Source organism: Podarcis muralis, chromosome 2, assembly GCF_964188315.1.
Source record: "Podarcis muralis chromosome 2, rPodMur119.hap1.1, whole genome shotgun sequence".
Classification (NCBI taxonomy): Eukaryota; Metazoa; Chordata; class Lepidosauria; order Squamata; family Lacertidae; genus Podarcis; species Podarcis muralis.
The window spans coordinates 68,467,286-68,486,345 of record NC_135656.1 but is presented as its reverse complement, the minus strand read 5'-3'; the positions used below and the strand labels follow the sequence as shown (position 1 = coordinate 68,486,345).

Here is a 19,060-nt window from a genome sequence, read left to right as displayed (position 1 = left end):
AGTGACGTAGCCACGCCTGGTCAAGGCTTTCAGCCAATGAGAGCGCTAGTTTCCCAGGCCACGTCCGCCGCAGGGTGAGATTCAAAACAAGTCAGCTGGGTGGGCTCGCGGAGCTTCAGAGGGTCACAGGTGTTGGGAGTTCCGGGCAGTTCAAAAAGCAGCTCTCGGCTCCTGGAGCGAAGCTTGTGGCCCGCGCCAAAACTGGAGCCGGTGCCGAGGCCTGCCGCGGCTGCCGCCAGGGTTCGAAGAGGCGGGGTTAGAACCTCGGAGCGTTCGAAGGGGCGGAGCCGGAGCCGAAGGCAGTGGGTCGGTTACGGTGTAACAAAGTCTTCGCTCGGTCCGAGCCTGTTGTCATGGAGCTCATGGCCAGCAACATTCAGGTGCTGCTGCAAGCGGCGGAGTACCTGGAGCGCAGGGAGAGAGGTACCACCTGCCTATCTCAGGGTCGGGGGCGGTGGCTTGGTTATGCGGGGTATGAGGGCCATACTGTGGCTCCTCGATCGGAGGCAGGCAGGACCGGCTCTCCTCCGTGGGAGTGGGGCGGAGGGTTTCTTCCTTAGAAAAGGAGTGGGCTGGGGGTTATTAAATGGTGCGGAGGCGAAATCGTTCCGAGCCTCGGATTTTGTCTCGCAGAAGCCGAACATGGCTACGCTTCGCTGTCCCCTTACTCCGGGAAAGACTCGTTGCAGCCCCGGAAGAGGTCCAAGCCTCGGAATGCCCTGCAAAACCTCAGGTAAGAGTCCGGGTTTTGTTCTACTATTGCCATTGGAACTGCAGTGGAACATCTGGTGATGGACTAACTGAAAATAGAAGTCTATATAGCGAAATAAAAATAAAGAAGATGGGGGTGTGAAATCTCAGCGAGGCTGGCAAAGCGCTTCTTCAAAGTGATGGGGTCGCCACCAGAAACAAAATGCTTGTATATGACATGAGGCAAGCAGTTTTGAATGCAGCATTAGTTGTATGGACAGTAGACCTGAAGTTACTGGGTTTGATTAATACTGATCCATGAATTTCAGTGTGTCTACCCTGAATTAAATTAGTTGGATACAAGCCGTAGCCGCCAGTGGAGTTGTTTCTCTCTCCTGGACATCAGTTTTTGGCTTTGTGGTTTAAGAAAATCAAAAGCTCCTCTTTCATTGGTTTTACCTTGCTCAGGAATTGGACTAGGTATTTTGTTTTGCTTTTACATTTTCCACTGGAGCAAGGCTCACATTTCAATACATGAACCCCGAGGTTCCTATACTCTACTGTGTTACTATCCAATAGGAGACAGAAGTCCTAATTGCAGGAAACAAAATGCTTTAATTGATGGTTGCATATTTCCTGTGACATTGTGCAAGCTCCGAGGAGCTGCATTCCTGGCAGAGAGGTTAGCAGTTATGACTATTCCTGACATCTGGTTCTTTAAAACCAGTTGTGCCACTGCCACGCAACCACAAGCATGAGAACATAGGAAACGGCCTTATCCTGAGTCAGAGCATTGGTCCACCTGTTGCATAGCCAATGTGATGTCAGACTGCATCTCCCATCATCCTTGCAAATTAGCCATGCAGCTATGTTGCCATCCAACAACATGTTGAGAGCACAACGTTGCCTGCCTGGTCTATACTGGCTGGCAGTGGTCTTTTGTAGCCCTACCTAGAGATGTTAAGGATTGAAACTGGAACCTTCTACATGCAAACCATATGCTCCATCCCTGAGCTATGTACCACCTCTCGGCTTTCTTACTGCAGAAATAGTTACACCCACCTCTTGCAGTTGTCATTTTCTCTGTGAAATCTGACTCTTCTCAAATAGGCATTTAGTTTTACATTACCTCAAGCTTGTACCTGCCACCCCAGACTTAGGGATCTGTGCTATTTATTACATGTTTCCTGGGCCCTTGGATGTGTGGGTTTCTGATGATGTAGCAAAGAGGACCTTGACTGGTCCAGTCCAGTGCCAGTTACTGGGCTTCTTCATAAACTACTTTAGAGAATGAAATGGATCTTCTTCCTCTCCTGTCCTGCATATTCACTATGTGGATAGTAGACATTGAGCTTTGGGAAGGTAGGATTTTACTGGGATTGAATGAGAACTTTCTGTCTCGGTGGACAATGTGAACAAAACCAGTTATCATTTTTCTACAAATCTAAATGTGATCCATTAATCTTATTTCCTATTCTTTCGTTTCAGAACTGTGCACAATGAGCTGGAGAAGCACAGGTAAATTTTCATATAGGAAGGGCTGGGGTTGCAGGGAGAAGAGGGGTAATTTCTCATTTATCATGTTCAGTAAGAAGTGGGAGTTGACAGCACTGAACATACTAGCTGCTCTTTATAAGAGCACTTCCTGTCTAAGTAGAGAGATGGAATTCATGAAGTAGCAAAAGCATTTTACAGCTGAGTAAGAAGGCTGCCCCAGGCCACTTCTACCTTGCCAAACTTAGGAGATGTGCACCGAATTTTTGTATAAGGAGTTAGCACGCTGTTGACCACTAGTTTTCAATAGGATTTTATTTTTAAATGGAGATGCACATAGGCAAATGTCCATGGAGGGTGATGGAAGGGAAGAAGTATGTGAAATATTTGGAGGACTATACATACTTTCCGATCAAATTGTGATAAAGTTAACATGTACTTACCACAGCTAAGTAAATAAAGTGTATTGACCATGGGTAGGCAAATTAAGGCCCGCGGGCCGGATCCAGCCCAATCGCCTTCTAAATCTGGCCCGCAGACGGTCAGTGTGTTTTTACATGGGTAGAATGTGTGCTTTTATTTAAAATGCATCTCTGGATTATTTGTGGGGCATAGGAATTTGTTCATTTTATAAAAAAAAAAGTCCGGCCCCCAACAAGGTCTGAGGGACATTGGATCGGCCCCCTGCTGAAAAAGTTTGCTGACCCCTGGTCTTGACTCTTCAGCATTGAGATCTTGGCACCTCCTGCAATGAAGGTGCCACGTGATAAATTTGTCACTCCTGATTAACATTGCATAATTGTCAATCCCTGTACATCATATCTTGCCAAAATGCCTTTTTTGAGTTCCTGGTTTAATTTAAAATGCTCACATGTTGTTTCCATTGGGGTAGAGGATCACAAGATGTTCAACTTAGACCATAAAACTCAATACCTACAGTAAATAGATGAGATGTCAGGAAAGTCATGATTGGAACTCCTGTGTTTTTTTTAAAGAAGTTAAAAGACGTCTGAAGGAGTTAACCGCCTCCACACACAAATCACTTCAATCTTATGCGCACACACACACACACACACACACACCTCTGATAACTAGACAAAGACCGTGTTATGGATCTTCTGATACAACTCGTTTGGGCCAGTTTTTAGTTCTGTGCTCTTATGATAGGGCTTTCCAACTGTTAAGATCCTGCGTGCAGTAGCCATGGATCACTCTACCACGATTTCTGTACAATGAGAGATGGGAAGAAAGCCATGTTGGTTGGGTCTGGGTGTCTGTAATTCTGCTCAAGCTACTTATTATAACCATCCCAGTTTGTATTTATCTGCTACCTTTATCCATCTACCCATATCAGCTTGCTTGGATTCAGGAACACAGGCATGTAAGAGTTGCGGCAGATGATGAGATCTGGTTCCGTTTCCCCCTCTGTACATAAAGTTAATTAATTACAATGAAGTCTGAGACCTGGCCTACATGGATGTCTATAGCTAGAGGAGACTTAGGCACAAATTTCCCAATTTTGTAAGAGCCTGGAAGTTGCCTCAAGGCCTTACCCAGAGACACGGCGAGCTCCCGTGCCATCTCATGCATCGAACCCACATTGTGATCTCTTTTTCTCTGGCAGGAGGGCTCAGCTGCGTCATTGTTTGGATCAGCTAAAGCAACAGGTCCCCATGAACACGGAGTGCTCTCGTTATACAACCCTTAGTCTTTTGCACAGAGCCAGGCTGCATATTAAGGTAAGCGACACACTTCCCTGCTTACTGGCTGTCTTTCAAGGTTGCCTTGCCAGCCTTGTACTTTAAACTTGGAACACATGAGACAGACGGTGTATGAGCAGGATCCAACAGATTTACTGAGTAGGGCTGGAAATGGATCGAACAGCTTCCAACCTCCAGAGGGGTGAAAAACCACATGAGTGTGACTAAACCTCTTATTTTAGCAGTGTGTTGCGTTGCTAAGGGGTATACCTTTTTACTTTACCGCATATGAACTAATTCACATTGGGTGCTTCATTTGGCCCTGCTGGATCATACCCCTGTGATCTCTCATCTTGCCAGCAGCTGTGGCCACCCAAATGTTTCCAGGGAATTTATAAGCCAGACATCAAAGTCCTCCTGGACAGCTGTGATGGAAGTGCAAAGTTGCTTCCCAAAAACTCACAAAAGCTGGTGAACCTGGAAAGAGCCGAAGCATTTGCTATAGTTATTGGATATTGTCCTTGACCCCTTTTCCCCTTCCAGAAGCTGGAAGAGCAGGAGCGGAGAGCACAGCAACTGAAGGAGAGGCTACGCTGTGAGCAGCAGAACCTGCACCAGCGGCTGGAAGAGTTGCTGGCTCATTCCAGCGTGGAGAGGCTGCGAACCGATAGCCTGGACTCTTCTCGGTTCTCCTCCGAACGCTCCGATTCAGGTGGGTGTTGCCGTACAATCGGATGGGCTGTGCTGCGGTCCCCGTAGCTGGATGCGTTCTATTGAAGGCATAAGTGTAAGAGCAGGGTACACTGGACATTTCCTACTACAGCCTTCCTCAACCTGGTGCCTTCCAGACATTTTGGACTATAAGTCCCATCAGTCTCAGCCAGCACAACTGTGCTGGCTCAGGTTGATGGGAGCTATAGTCCAAAACATGGAGAGTACCAGGTTGTGGAAGGCAGGGGTGGGGAACCTGTGACAGCTCCAAATGTTGCCAGACTACAACTCCTATCAGTCCTCTGCAAGGATGACCAAGGATGACAGGGGTTGCAGTTCAGCAGCATCTGGAGGTGTCCCAGTTCCTGTGCCTCTAGTGACCTTCTGGAGTGTCTGTAAAAGATACTAGATCCTGTATGGGTAAAGAACTCTGATGTATTATTTTTTTCTGCTACAGAAGATGCAGAAGTGGACGTGGAAGGTCTGGCATTCAGCAGCGTTGAAGATGATGTTGTGGCTGCCTTCAGCACTGGGCAGGAACACAGTTATTCCAGTGCCAGCAACTTTTGGTTATGATGGACAGAAGCCTAGTTATAAGGGCAGCTCTCACCCAGATGGATTTCCAGCAGCAAAGTCAGGATTTCATGAATGGAATTTGGCTCTGAACAAAACTCTGCATGGTGCAAAGGACAGTGCTACCCATGCTGTACCTCTACCTTTCTGCTAGACCAAGCCGGAACATTTTCTAGAGACTTGGATAAAAGACTTGGATTACTCAATAATGGGACAGCACTTAATGTGTACCAGACAGCTTACGCTATGCATGGGGTAGCTATATGGTCTTGTGTGCCCCACCCGCTGTGAAAGCTTGTGTGTCTCATCTCCTAGTCAGAAAGACTAGGCTTGGCCTGTTAAGGACTGGAAGCAAGTCTCAACAAGGGCAACAATACTGAATCATTCCAACTTTATAGCAGATATGCACTTAGTTCCAGGACTGCAGGATGAACAAGCTAGCAAATCCGGGTTGCTCTTATCTCAAATTCCTCAACATGGAATGGGTTGCGTCAAGGGGAGCTGGGAACAGTTAGGACAATGGCTAGTGGGCTCTCATTCCATGGCACATTCCACCCAATTGAAGTATCTGATTTCCCCCGAAACAAACATTGCTTCCGTTTTGTGACCCATCCGCTTATGTACTCAGCAGTATTCTAGTAAAGGTTTTTAATTTCTTGCATCCTATTCATCTGGTTTTCTCCTAAGAATGCAAAACATGGGTGAGGCTGTTTATAGCATACTTACTAACCAGCAGCCACCCACACCCACATCTTAATATACAGAGACCTCCAAGTTGCATAGAAGGGAAATGTAAACAGGAAGACTTCTATTGGCTTATTCACAGCTTTGAAAATTGGTGCCCACCTGAGGAACAGGCCCTGGCACTGGATTAACTTGAAGTCTATTCTTTTAATGATAATTACACCTTTTAGAAAGAAGATGATTGTCAGATTTGTATAGTTTCAATTTAAAAAAAAACACAAAAGCTAGAGACATGCTTCCCAAGGGAAGAGACGCTTAGTTACAGACAGGTAAGCCTTCCAGTATTATTTTGTTGCATTCTATTCCCCACAGCAGGAAAACTGAGTTTTTTTCAAACATATTGCTGCTTCTTTTTAGTAGCTGCCTTGCTAGCCAAGTCCTTTGCTTTCTCAGTTGCTGCCAAGGCAGTCTCCTTGGCCTTCTCGGTTGCCTCCTTTGCAGTTTCCACCAAGGTTTTGGATGGTGCTTCACCTGTAATAAAGCCAAAAGCTCTTAAGTATGTCCACTGAACTGCCTGAAGGTCTGAACAAAAAATCAATGTAAGCGTTTTAGTTTGCTGCTGCTGTTTGTTTAGGTATCACTCTCTACAGTGGGCATCTCCTTCCACATAGTTAAGGAAGTGTTATTTTATCTAGCCCTAATGTTCACGAGAAACACCAATTGGAAAAAGAGAAACGGGGAGCCAAAGGGAAACTCTCCTGCTGTTTTCTCAATAGTCCATATTGCCACTAGCTAAAAATCTGAAGTCTACAGGTTTACCTAGAACAAGCACTGAAGACGCCTGCCCCCCAAAAGGTAGATCCAGACATTCTAAAGCTGCATTTTCTGTCTTCACCTCATTCCTTGGTTTAGAATGCTGAAACTACTCTGGAGCAGGACTGGTGAAATTAGCAACCCAAAACTCTCTTGGGACTTCCTGCAGAAAATGGAACAAGCTCTACCCTATTTGGTGCTAGCCTAAGGTCCGGTTGATGCAGCAAATTTGCTGCTCTCCGAACAAAATTTACATGCTTTCATGGGTGCAGTAAACTAAAGGGGGGAAATCTTGGCACTGGTAAAAGGGAGCTGTGCTTTTTAGAACCTGAATGTGCTAACAATGCTGGAGGCTTAGGAACTCCATCCCACTGTTTGCTCGTGGCATATTCTCAGACGCTTTCCTTCACCACCACAGTACTCACCTTGCATTTTGGCCAGCACGTACTCAAACCCTTTGGTACTCTTGGTCACATTGCTTTTGAACCTGGCCAAGCCAAACTCCTAAAACAAGAATACAGGGGGAGTGAGCAGAGAAAAGAATAACGAATGCCACCGCCGGAGTCTACTCATTTACACAACCTGAAGTCAGAGGAATCTGCCTGGCTCATCAGCTATGTTCCTAGTAGACCTGGGTGATATATTAATACATCGGCCAGGAGCTGTATGAGGAGCAGGCCAGGATGTCAGTTTTCACTGGTGAAACTGCCACCACTCCTGAGTTCCTCCCCACAGCAAGCAGTCAAAGGAGCCCCAATGCTGTGCCTGAGGCAAGAGCAGGGGCAGTTTCACCTAGTGTCTCGCAGGCAGAGGCCAATGCATCTTGTTTTTTCAACACTGCGGTATATCACCAAACTGTGATGTTTGGCTGGTGCTACACCGCAGTGATGAAAAGCTGATATCGCCCAGCCCTAGTTCCAAGTTACAAAACTATCCAAAGGTACCCGTCATGTTGAGCTCTTCTAAGACTGCCTCTTTGCAGCTGAAGTATATCAAGAGACACGGGTCACTGACCACTCACCTGGACAGCACGCGAGACACCAAACAGAGTGGAGGAAACCCAAGCTTCCCGCTGGACTTCTGTCCAGCCACTGTTTTCAGGGTTCTCTCTGTAAACACACCGCTCCTCCACCACCTGCAAGGCACAAGAGATGGCACAACAACATGACCATCAACTCCCCCCATAGGACGAAACACAGCAGGAGTTTATGCTGCTAGCCCTGCTCAAAGCCTGCTCACCATAAGACGTGCGTGATTAATGTTCCAGGTGAATGTGGTCATGGTTCGGTTCTGTGGGTCCACAATGGAATCTTCGAGGATGTAGACAGAGTGGGAGACATTGGATGGAAAGAAGCGCTCTGCCCAGCGAGGCATCCTGTTGGTCTTGGTGAGGAGCCGCCTGGAAAGCAGCTTCTGGTCTTCTGTCACCTCTCGGTGTAAAATGTCTTCTGTCAGGACATGTTTGCTGGGGAGGAGAGAAGAGCGTCTGACGAATTCATTTTAAGCTGTGCTTCCTCAACTGGTGCCCTCCAGTTGTTTTTTTGGAGTACAACTCTGATCGTCCCTGGCTGATGTCCATGTTGGTTGGGGCAGATAGGAGTTGGTAGTCCCAGAGGGCACCAGACTGAGGGAAGGCTGTTCTAAGCTTTCCTATGTGTATAATCATGTGACAAGAGTACATTGCCGCCTATCCAGTCACTCAGCAGTCCTAGTTGGACTGCTTACCTCTTCCCACTTAGGCCCCAGTTTAGCTGTTTTCCCCAAGCCACCTCCACTAGATAGCATGTACGATGTTAAAATGTGGCTTAGGGAGCTGCAGAGCTCCCAAGTGTAGCTGACCCTAGCCAAAATTGAGGCTTAATGACAGTGCCACTCAGCTAATCAGTGCTGACTTCAAGCCCTGCTTAGATTGGCTGGGATCTTTCTTTGTAGCTCAGCTTGAGTTCAAGTCACTCTGCAAAGGAAAAAAGGATTACCTGAGGTCCCGGTGTTGCCAGATGATTTACAGGCTGATTTACAGGCGAGTCAATCACCACCAGAAGCTAGTAGTTGGTTTTAATCAACTGATCCGTAATGAAAACACAAATCTGTGCATGTGCACTTTTACAGCAGTGTTAAGAGCTCAAACTCGGCCCTCCAGATGTTTTGAGACTACAATTCCCATCATCCCTGACCACTGGTCCTGCTAGCTAGGGATCATGGGAGTTGTAGGCCAAAACCATCTGGAGGGCCGAGTTTGAGGAAGCCTGGTTAAGAGGATGGTTTCCTCAAGAGTCAAGGCAACAGGCAAAGAGAAAAGGTTGCCTGTGGCATTTGAAAATGGCTCTTCCAGAGCAAACTTCTATATTTTTTACACACACCACACCCGTACCTCCAGCATATCTGCCTATGCTAATCTATCATCTAGCAAATCTTTTTGATCTTATTTACTCCTGTTTATAGAAATCCCTGCCCTGCCCCACCTCCCAAAATCCAAATGATCGGTAAACGGCAAGCTCCGACGGCTTAGCCTCAAAGAAGAGGCTATCAAAGATTACGCCCTGATGGCCACAAAGCCTCTCCCGGCGCACTAGGTGAAAGGTTCATGCAGCGGCCTTGGCCAAGGCAGAGAAGAAAGGCAACTGCTTCACCAGCACGTACGTCTCCCGCCAGACTTGTCCCCACTGCATTACCCCGTCTTGAGACCGCCGCTGGGGGCAGCACAGGTCGCCAGGTTAAGCCCACCAAGTCGGGGCTGCGAGCACCCCGACGCGAGCTCCCCTAGCGGCAAGCACCAGCGAACCGAGCAGCCTGTATGTACGTGAACAGGCTCGGACTGGGAATGCCGCATCTGCCCCGAGTGCGGGGCCACCCGAAATGTATGGGGCTTGCTCCGGAGCCAATGACGGGAGCAGGGATCACGGGAGGGAGAAAGTATCGCTCTATCAGGCTGTCGCCCGGCATCTCCTACGAGGAAAACACTGTGCTTCCCCCACCCCAGCCCTTCTCACTTCCTGCAATGAAAGGGCTGGCGAGGGGGGGCCCGCGCTCACCTGTAGGGGTTCGGATAGCGCTGCCAGAAGGCGGCGAAGACTTGGTCCCAGGGCCCCTTGAGGACGCTCAGGGTCAGGAAGTATTTCCCCATCACCTCCGCGGTCACCGATCCTGCAGGAGACGGAGAGGAAACGGCGGCGGTCGCCCGGCGGCCTGGCCCGCCTTACGCCTCCCGGGCCTCTCGCTGGCGGAGGCCTCTCTCCGGCGTCACGGCCAGTCCCGAAGATCGCGGCCAGCGGCGCCCAGCGGCCGCCATGCGAGGGCAGGGCAGCAGCAGCAGCGACTTCCGCGACGAGCAGCCCAGGCGCTTCCGCCGCCTCAGCTCCGCTGCCTCCTTCTTCCTCCCTCCTCGCGCGCTTGGGGACGCAGGCCCCGCCCCGCCGCGGCCGCGCGCTTCCGGCCCCGCCGCGAAGCCCCGCCCCCTTCCCCGGGCTGCTCCGCAGCCGCAGCAGCGCTGGCTGGGAACTGGTCCGTCGGCGGCTCGTTCCCCCGCCGCCGCCGCCGCCCGACTCCCTCCCGCCTCCGCCAGCGGCGACCGGCTCCAGCGCCATGAGACCGGGGTGAGTGCCGCTGCCCTCTCCCTCCCTAGCCCGGCCCTGCAGAAGCCGCCAGCCCCTGCCGCCCGGGCAACCGGGGCTGAGCGCTGAGCGCTGTCCCGAAGCCTCCGGGGAGCCTCCTGTTAGGATCACCCTTGCCGCGTCATCGGATCCAGGGTCCTGCCAGACCTGGGGCCAGTCCCTCAGCCCCTGTGTGCCCACATGGGTGGAGATCGTGGAGGCCAAGGGAAGCCCATGCGCGCCTCCCCTGGGGACAGAGCAGCGTAGGATCGCGGAATGGTAGAGTCGGAGGGGACCCTGAGGATCATCTAGTCAAGCCCCTTAGAGCGGAGGGCAGCACCCCGGGGACAGCTGCCGCATAAATGGGTAGTGCTGGAGAAATACGTTTCTTGTTGTCGTTGTGAATAGTATTGCCCTTTTTTGCCTCCCTCTCCGCATTTTTTTGAAGTGCTGCTACTGCGTGCCAGTACAGTGGTACCTCGGGTTAAGTACTTAATTCGTTCTGGAGGTCTGTTCTTAACCTGAAGCACCACTTTAGCTAATGGGGCCTCCTGCTGCCGCCGGCCGCCAGAGCCCGATTTCTGTTCTTATCCTGAAGCAAAGTTCTTAACCTGAAGCACTATTTCTCGGTTAGCGGAGTGTGTAACCTGAAGCGTATGTAACCTGAAGTGTATGTAACCCGAGGTACCAATGTAGCTTCGTGCAACTGCTGTGGAGGATGCAGGGCACACCTGCATTCTGGGCAGTGCCAGGCCTTCTGGCTTATGCCTACTGGAGCCCTCTTAGCTTTCGAGGTGACGTGGGAACGGGGAGGTGCTGCTCCTGAGTCACTTGCTGTACTTCCTCCTCTGCTTACTGCAGGTGAGCCTCTCCACCTGAGCTGCATCTGTCTTAGGCTGTGCCAGCCGACTCAGGTGGGGGCGTTGGGGATCCCTCTGGACCACCTGGAGGGGAACACACGGCTGCCAGGGCAAGAGGATGAGCGGGCAGCGTGTGGATGCCAAAGTTGTGATGCTGGGCAAAGAGTACGTGGGCAAGACCAGCTTGGTGGAGCGATACGTTCACAACCGCTTCCTTGTGGGACCTTACCAGAACGTGAGTGTGTCCTTTGGGGGGCAGATGTGGAGAGCCTTTCAAGTGGCAAGTGGGTTGGGCAATCTGTAGTCCTCTTCCGCTCCCACCCCTCCACTTCTTAAATCTTTATCAGTGAATCTTGTATGTTGTGAAATGGACATCTGGTGAGCGGTTTGTAACCACAAAGGAACTTTGAGGCCTAAAAGAAAGTGAAACTAAGACGTGCCATATCAGAAGGGGCCATGTTGGCTAGGAAAAAGAAAGAAACTGCTAGTATCTGCTATCTGTTAAAGGTAGCCTCTATTAAAGGTAGCCTTGCAAAGAGATTCACTGATGTCACTAATCCACAGAAATATTTACTAGCTTGCCTGTCAGTATGTACTTGTGTTAGTCATTTGTTTGTGATGCTCTGACAGCCTAAAAAGGAGTGGGGAGGGGGTGCAGCAATTCTTTTCCTATTTGTAAAAACTTCCTGGTTTGGACGTCTGGAAGAAATACTTGTTTGCCACTGGTGGCTACTTTCAAAGAGCTGATGAGGTGGTGCAGCTGCATTCATATGTATTCTTCTTATTTTAGACAATAGGTGCTGCGTTTGTAGCCAAAGTGATGCCAGTGGGAGGTCGGACCGTAACCTTGGGAATCTGGGTAAGTCTTAAGATGGGAATGACACTGGCTGTGTGTGGCAAACAGAAAGTACCAGAGAACTAATGGGACATGTTTTGGTTGTGCGGGGGGGGGGGGGGGCGACAAGTGTGAGGAGGCTTCTAGAACTGTGGTTCCCAAACATTTCCCCCATGAACAACTTGAAAATTGCTAAGGGTCTTGGTGCACTACTTAACTAATTTTCTTTCTGTTGTAATGCACTATGCTAGCTGCTGCATGATTTTCGTAATACAATATCAATTCCAATTGTAATACAAATGGTAATACAATAAAAGACAATATGTTTCTGGCTCCTGGTCTTCACTTCTTTCAAGTCGCTTCCTCCTGCCTGTCGCTTCTGGTCTGTCCCAGAGCAGCCACTGCTCCTGTTGTTCACAGACATGCTGCAGACCACCTGAGTTAGGTTTGTGGGGCACCGTTTGGGAACTTTAGAGCTTTCTTGGTGGTGGCACCCCAACTGTGGAACGGCCTCCCCAGAGATGCTTGCTTGGCACCTTTCTGGCACGAGGTGAAGACCTCTCTATTTAGTCGGGCCTTTGAAACAATTTGTGGTCTTCAAATCCCAGCTCGTAATGTCAGGTGTTTATTGTTGTACAGTGGTTTTCTCTCTGTGTGTTTAATGCTGCTATTTAATTATTTCGCACTTGTAGCTGAATCATTGTATTTATTCTTTTATTTCTTTTGAGCTGCCTGGCAAACGTTCTATTTACTCCACAACGCTGACAGTATTTCTTTTCGTTCCTTCACTTTGATCAGCCTGTTTTGTGTTTAATTGAAAAAGGGCTATATGCCAGGCTCTAGGGGCTGGATTCCACTGCCCAGTTCTGTTAGCAGACGCCAGCACAAGGCTTCCCACTAGTGCGGTTGGGCTTTCCCTATTGCTGTGTGTTTCCCCTAAAGCTGCTCTGGAGAGTTGGGTGAATCCCCAGACCAATATACAGTGGTACCTCAGTTTTCAAACGTAATCTGCTCCAGAAGACTGTTTTGAGTTCTGAAACTTTCGAAAACTGAAAACTCAATAGCCAACAGCTAGGCCTCAGGATCCTGCACTCAGCAGAAGCCACATGGCATGTTCGACTTCCAAGGCGTGTTCGAAAACCGAAGCATTTACCTCCGGGTTTATAGCGTTCGAAAACTGAAATGCTCGTCAGTGGAGACGTTCGAAAACCGAGGTACCGCTGTCCAGGGAAGTGAAATCATTTTGACAGACAAGCAGACTGGCTACTTAGTGCTATGTTGAATTCCACTGGGATTCTAAGCTGCTGAGTACAAAATCTTACTGTTTCTCCCTTTTCTAGGATACAGCTGGCTCAGAGCGTTATGAGGCCATGAGCCGGATATACTACCGTGGGGCAAAAGCTGCCATTGTATGTTATGGTAAGAGTTCACTTGCATGCCAACTCAGGTACCCGTGTAGCTCTGGACTACCAATGCTAGGAGAGCATTCTTACAAACTTGGAAAGGGCTATGCTAGCCAATCCATTGTTCTGAAGGAGATTTGTGTGCAAATATTTGGGAACAGTATCAAACGAATACAGAGGGAGTATAATTGGGATGATGTTTGGGGATTATTGTTTGCTACATACTCAGGCCCTCCTTCCATCAGTATGTTAGTTGAGGGTCCCTTGATCTCTCCATTGTCATCGCTTTCTTACAGTGACAGACTGCCCTCTAGCTGCACAGGGTTGGTTCCTCTGCAGATGTGCAGGTGTCCAGTTAAGAACACCATGGAAATTCCAATTCCTCAGGATGTGGTCACTTAGCCGCAGCTTTACTTGCCAGCTTTACTGCCTCTTTTCTTGTTTCCTAAGCTGTGTCTATTAGCAGTTTCACTTCCACAATAGAGAGGGCAGTTTGCTCTGCCTCAGAACAAGCAGCAGTGAGAGATTCTCATGCGTTGCTTTGGGGGTTGTATCATTGTGCTTGTGTTTGTGAAAAGAGCTAGCGCCAGCCTTATACATTTTATGCCCTCAAATAGAGCCCACGTGGCAGCCTGCTTCTTCTGTCAGGGGCAACACTTACCTTGCACCATTCAGACACCAATTCCTGTCTTCATTTGTGTCCATCCCCCTTCCCTCTCCATGGTGCCACTTTAAGAGTGCCCTGTAAAGGCCAGAAGGGAGGCAAGGAGCTGCCTCTATAGTGCTCCTGTCTTTAAGAGGACAACTCTGTGAAAGCTGCACTATCTCCTTCCCAATAGCTATTATGATGGCAGCAGAGTTGCTGAAATCGTTAGTCTACCTCTAGTCTGGGATAAATTACATGATTTGTGTTGGCCATGGGAGATTCCTTATCATTGGAGGTTTCCGGGTGTTTCTTTGCCTGAACACAAAACTGCATGGGTATTACCTTAATAGGAGGGAAAACGTCTCTACCCAGTGATACTAGGCTGTGGTTTGGCATACCAAGGCAGTAAAACTATGGCTACTCAACAGGACTGGCTCTACAGTTAGGTGAAATGAGACAGGAGCCTCAGGCAGTTGATGGGTGATGGTGGTAAGAGAGACACAGTGAGATGTTGGAGGGCAGAGCTGTGTGTGCCACATGGCCTGTCTTGTGTCCTCTAAGCTAGAATGACGCTGTCCTCTTGCCACTGTTGAGACGAGATTCAACTACCAGTCCAGTCAGCTTTTGTACATGGAAAGAGGGGGGCATTTTGCCCGTTGCCTCAGGGAAAAAAATGTAGCCCTGGTGTCTAATGTCAAGAAAGCTGGCAGTTCCCATTAGCCTTTCCTTTAACTCTTCGTGGAAGGGGATTTTTGTGTGTGGCGCTGTGGGTTAAACCACAGAGCCTAGGGCTTGCCGATCAGAAGATCGGCAGTTCGAATCCCTGCAACGGCGTGAGTTCCTGTTGTTCGGTCCGTGCTCCTGCCAACCTAGCAGTTTGAAAGCATGAAGTGCAAGTAGATAAATAAATCCCACTCTGGCGGGAAGGTAAACGGCGTTTCTGTGCACTGCTCTGTTTCGCCAGAAGTGGCTTAGTCATGCTGGCCACATGACCTGGAAGCTGTATGCTGGCTCCCTCAGCCTATAGAGCGAGTTGAGCACCACAGCCCCAGAGTAGTCTGTGACTGGACCTAACGGTCAGGGGTCCCTTTACCTTTTCCTTATCTTCTTATACACATTTCAGTTGTGTGCCACAAAAGAACTCAAGATGCATGGACAGAGGCTTATTATGAGCCCTTCAGGGAAAGAGCAATTCTTTCCTAGCCAACCTATTCATTTCAGTACCTCAGTTACTCTGCCTATATATACAGGGGTCAGTGAATCTGCTTTATGAACTTTTTGGGTGGGATCTAGTCTTGACACCTCCCCACTTCCACAGATCTTACTGATAGCAGCAGTTTCCAGAGAGCAAAATTCTGGGTGAATGAGCTGCAGAACTTTGAGGAGGTAAGTAGATCTCCATTTCCAGGCAGGGAGAAAAGAAATATTCGCCTCATTGGGGGAGCCACAGGGAATGTTGGTCTTACAGAGGAGCATCATCATTCTATAATTTCTATACTGGGACACTGGAGGGCAGTTTCTCAGGGGGATGGAGGGTGGCCAGTTGTTGATAGGTTACATGGTTGCTTGACTTGTGTATCATGTTTTTGGGAAGGTCAAAAGTATGAGGCTTCCAGACCGTCTCCCAGGTGGATTTAGCAGCGCAACAGCATTGTGTGTAACCATTCCCTGAGCTCTGTTAATTGTGTGCACCTTAGGATTGCGTTTTGGGCATGTCAAATTATTACTGTTACTACTACTACATTTTAATTTATTACCTGCCCTTCACCCTAAGGTTCCAGGGCAGGTTACAACAATTTAAAATACAGTATGAAACAGTTTTAAAACTTACAATTAAAAAAACACAGTCACAAAAAAATAGGGCGGGTCCTGTTGGTTTGGCTACATGGATTCTTGGCAATACCTGCTTGCTAGACTGACCTTGTATGGAAGTTCTTGCCTTGTTCTCTTTCTCTGCAGAACTGCAGGATCTATTTGTGTGGCACCAAGTGTGATTTGTTGGACGAGGACAGGAGAAGGCGAGGAATTGACTTCCATGATGTGCAGGACTATGCGGATGGTTAGGCTTTTCTTCTTCACTTGTTGGGAGGAGAGAAAGGGAATCACAGTGCTCTTAACATTGGTGCATCTACAGTGGCGGTCCCCATTGCAGAGTAAACATACTAAAACTTTCCGTCTGACATATTGTCATTTCAGAGATCAAAGCCGAGCTGTTTGAAACCTCCAGTAAGACTGGACAGAATGTGGGTGAGTATTGCTTCCAGGGTGTATTGCAAGGCTTTATGGTGCTTAAGTGTGGCTAATGCCTCGGACAGTCACGCCCAGAGTGAGAAGACTGCTGTTCTCCTTTTGATTGGGGACAGTTTGCATATGGCGTCACTGTGGCTCCTGATAAATAAGGGTGATGCCGAGTACCTTGCCCATGCTTTCTCGCCAGGTGGAACTGCACCACAATTCCAAATTCCACTAAGTTCAAGATTATGGCTGCAATCTGATGAGAGTGGACAAGTGGGGCAGGGCAGTAGGTCTCAAGGTATCACCGTGTTTACCAAAGGATATCCAGGATGCTTATTTCTGAGTTTTGTTCCCTTTTATCATTCAGTCATAATTTTGTAGCCAGTGGCCATTTGCTGCCTCCCAAGTTCAGGTCAGTTCAGGTGTTCCTACTGAAGCCAGCTGTGGGCGAGACACCAATCCTGTGTTGCTGTGTTTTGTTTACAGATGAGCTCTTCATGAAGGTGGCTGAGGATTATGCGCAGCTTACTGCCTTTCAGGAGATGACAGGTGAGTTTCTGAACAAGATACTTCCACTGTGTGTGTGTGCTCACATGTTCTTCTGAACATGCATAGAACCTCTGGTGCAAATATATTTCCTGGACATGAAAGTGGGACTTGGGGACACGCTGAGTAAGAAAAAAAAGTGTTTTAAGAATGCCCATGATTTTTTACATGTGTAGAAAGCAGAGACTCCATGAACTGCATTTCCAAATGAACTCTATTGCCTCTGGGAAGAGAGGAGCTGGGGAAAGCAGGGGAGGGGGACCTAACTGCAGTGGTTCAGGGTAGGGGGAGGTATAGTGTGGAAGGGGGGGGCAGACTGTCAGGGGCACACAGCACAGGCAGTTAGCGACTGTGCAGTGTGCCAGCCCCCCCTCCACCTGGGGAATTGCAGTTGTCCTGTCAGCCAGCTCTTGGACTTGCTGCTGCTGCTGTTGCTGAATGCCAGGTTTGCTCTTGAGTAAGACCTCCCTCATCCATGATCTGATTGTGGATGAGGAGGCTGTTCTGGTCTGTATCATTGAGACCTGGCTGGATGAGCAGGGTGGAGTTGGTCTGTGCCCACCTGGGTACTTGGTGTGGCATCAGGACAGACTTGAGGGTCAGGGAGGGGGAGTTGCGATAGTCTGTAGACTCTCCCTGTATGAACCAGCCTGGGCCCTGCGATCATCTGAGGCCCTTATTTGTGCCTCCTCTGTGAGAGGTCTAGAGGGTGGCAACACAATAAAGGGCCTTTTCTGTGGAGATTCCATCTGGGGAACGTTCTCCCCAGGAAGGCACACCTGGCACCTTCGTTGCATATCTTTAGGCAAAAGGTGAAAACCAGGCATTTCAACCAGGCATTTGGCTGGTTAACAGTCCATGGCTTTTTAGATGTGTTTGTGGGAGGGGGAGGTTATTGGTTTGCTTTTATCATATATTTTGTATTTTTCTGTTGTGAACCACACTAGGCTCTTTAGATGAAGGACTGTATACACATTAATAAAAGTAATAGTAATAATTGTTTATAACATGGGAGGGTTGGGAGTGGGGGATAGTCTGTTGTGTGTTGGTCTTTACCCCCTGTATGCAAACTTGATCTGGACAGGGCAGGACTTTTCCCTGGGAAAGAAATCCTCTTAACAGAGCCATTAAATATTCTGCTGCTACAAATCTGTCCCTCTTGCCTAACCCTTGTATATGTTCTGCTTTCAGAGGAGAAAGGAGTTGATCTGAGCCAAAAGAACACTACCACCTACTTTTATAGCTGTTGCCATCACTGAGTTCTTTCCTTGTTTTGCCAAAGCAGCAGTGCTCCCCTCCTGGGATAGCAGTTCATGCTGTCTTTGGATAGTTCACACTGTTTCCCTGCTGTATGGAATGTCTTGCCCTTTCGGACCTGTGGAGCATCACTTGCTGGCACTTCTCCTTGGAATGGGGGGAGGGGGGAGAACACGGCACACGCTGCGAGATTTTCTGCTGCCTTCTTGACCAGAGACCTTGACTGCCTTGTGCTCCCATCCCTTCCAGAGGCTGACTTAAAATTCTTGACGCGCTTCAGGAATTGCTTTTTCACAACTGGCTCTCCAACGCTGAAGACACCTTGTTCTGGCAGTGGTTGGTTCTTCTGTTTTGATGGTGTTGCACCTGATTTTTTGCTTTATTATTTAAATGACTTCTAATAAGCTATGTATATGTAAATAAAAGTGCATTGTGGTCCTGTGTTGTTGAGAAACACAGCTAGGTTTGTGTTCTTATTGAAGTTACTCAAACTTGTTTCCAGGCTAAACTCCTAGAGGAGATGGGAAGAAACATGGGTGCCTCTCCTACTACATGGGCTGACCACCAGTTTCTAATGGTTGAAGTTTCTCTGCGACGTTCCAGCAGTTGAAACATGCATTGGTACAGGGAGAAAAAACAAGCATCTGAGGAGGCTTAGGAATTTGCTGCATTTTTTTTAATCGGCCAATTTGATAGATGTGTACGTGTGTGATAAACAGGCCCAGTTGCTCCAGTACTGTAAATGCATCAATCAGCATCACAGAACAGTTGTAGATACAAGCAGTGATGGGCTTTGCAGCAGTTATAAGGCGGCTGGAAAATGAAGGGGAACCTGGGCTAGGCTATAGTTGGCTGGATCACCAGGGTTGCTGATCTACACAAGCAGGCCACCCTCTTTCCAGAGAAAGCAGAAAGGCAGATGCAGCTGTGCCAAGGACGGTGCTGGCCTGTACTGTGGAAGTTGAAGCACAGCATGGCAGCTGAATGGAAAAGGTTACAGACCTGCACAATACTCTGCCATTT

At 48.6% G+C, this 19,060-nt stretch overlaps 3 protein-coding genes across 3 annotated transcripts; 2 read left to right on the top strand and 1 right to left on the bottom strand.

Annotated features, from left to right (window-relative positions):
* MXD3 (MAX dimerization protein 3) lies at positions 1–5,829 on the top strand. Its single transcript, XM_028718484.2, has 6 exons — positions 1–423; positions 634–733; positions 2,179–2,208; positions 3,809–3,923; positions 4,428–4,596; positions 5,053–5,829. Exons 1-6 carry the CDS (start codon positions 354–356, stop codon positions 5,169–5,171), a joined length of 603 nt encoding a protein of 200 aa, XP_028574317.2. The 5' UTR covers positions 1–353; the 3' UTR covers positions 5,172–5,829.
* On the bottom strand, positions 5,543–10,052 carry PRELID1 (PRELI domain containing 1). Its single transcript, XM_028718481.2, has 5 exons — positions 9,698–10,052; positions 7,905–8,130; positions 7,687–7,800; positions 7,091–7,169; positions 5,543–6,383 (listed from the first exon to the last, which is right to left on the bottom strand). Exons 1-5 carry the CDS (start codon positions 9,787–9,789, stop codon positions 6,244–6,246), a joined length of 651 nt encoding a protein of 216 aa, XP_028574314.2. The 5' UTR covers positions 9,790–10,052; the 3' UTR covers positions 5,543–6,243.
* A 53-nt stretch (positions 10,053–10,105) lies between these two features.
* RAB24 (RAB24, member RAS oncogene family) lies at positions 10,106–18,495 on the top strand. Its single transcript, XM_028718482.2, has 9 exons — positions 10,106–10,258; positions 11,117–11,350; positions 11,906–11,974; positions 13,291–13,369; positions 15,318–15,385; positions 15,959–16,058; positions 16,196–16,246; positions 16,721–16,783; positions 17,972–18,495. Exons 2-9 carry the CDS (start codon positions 11,234–11,236, stop codon positions 18,037–18,039), a joined length of 615 nt encoding a protein of 204 aa, XP_028574315.2. The 5' UTR covers positions 10,106–10,258; positions 11,117–11,233; the 3' UTR covers positions 18,040–18,495.
* The last annotated feature ends 565 nt before the right edge of the window (positions 18,496–19,060 follow it).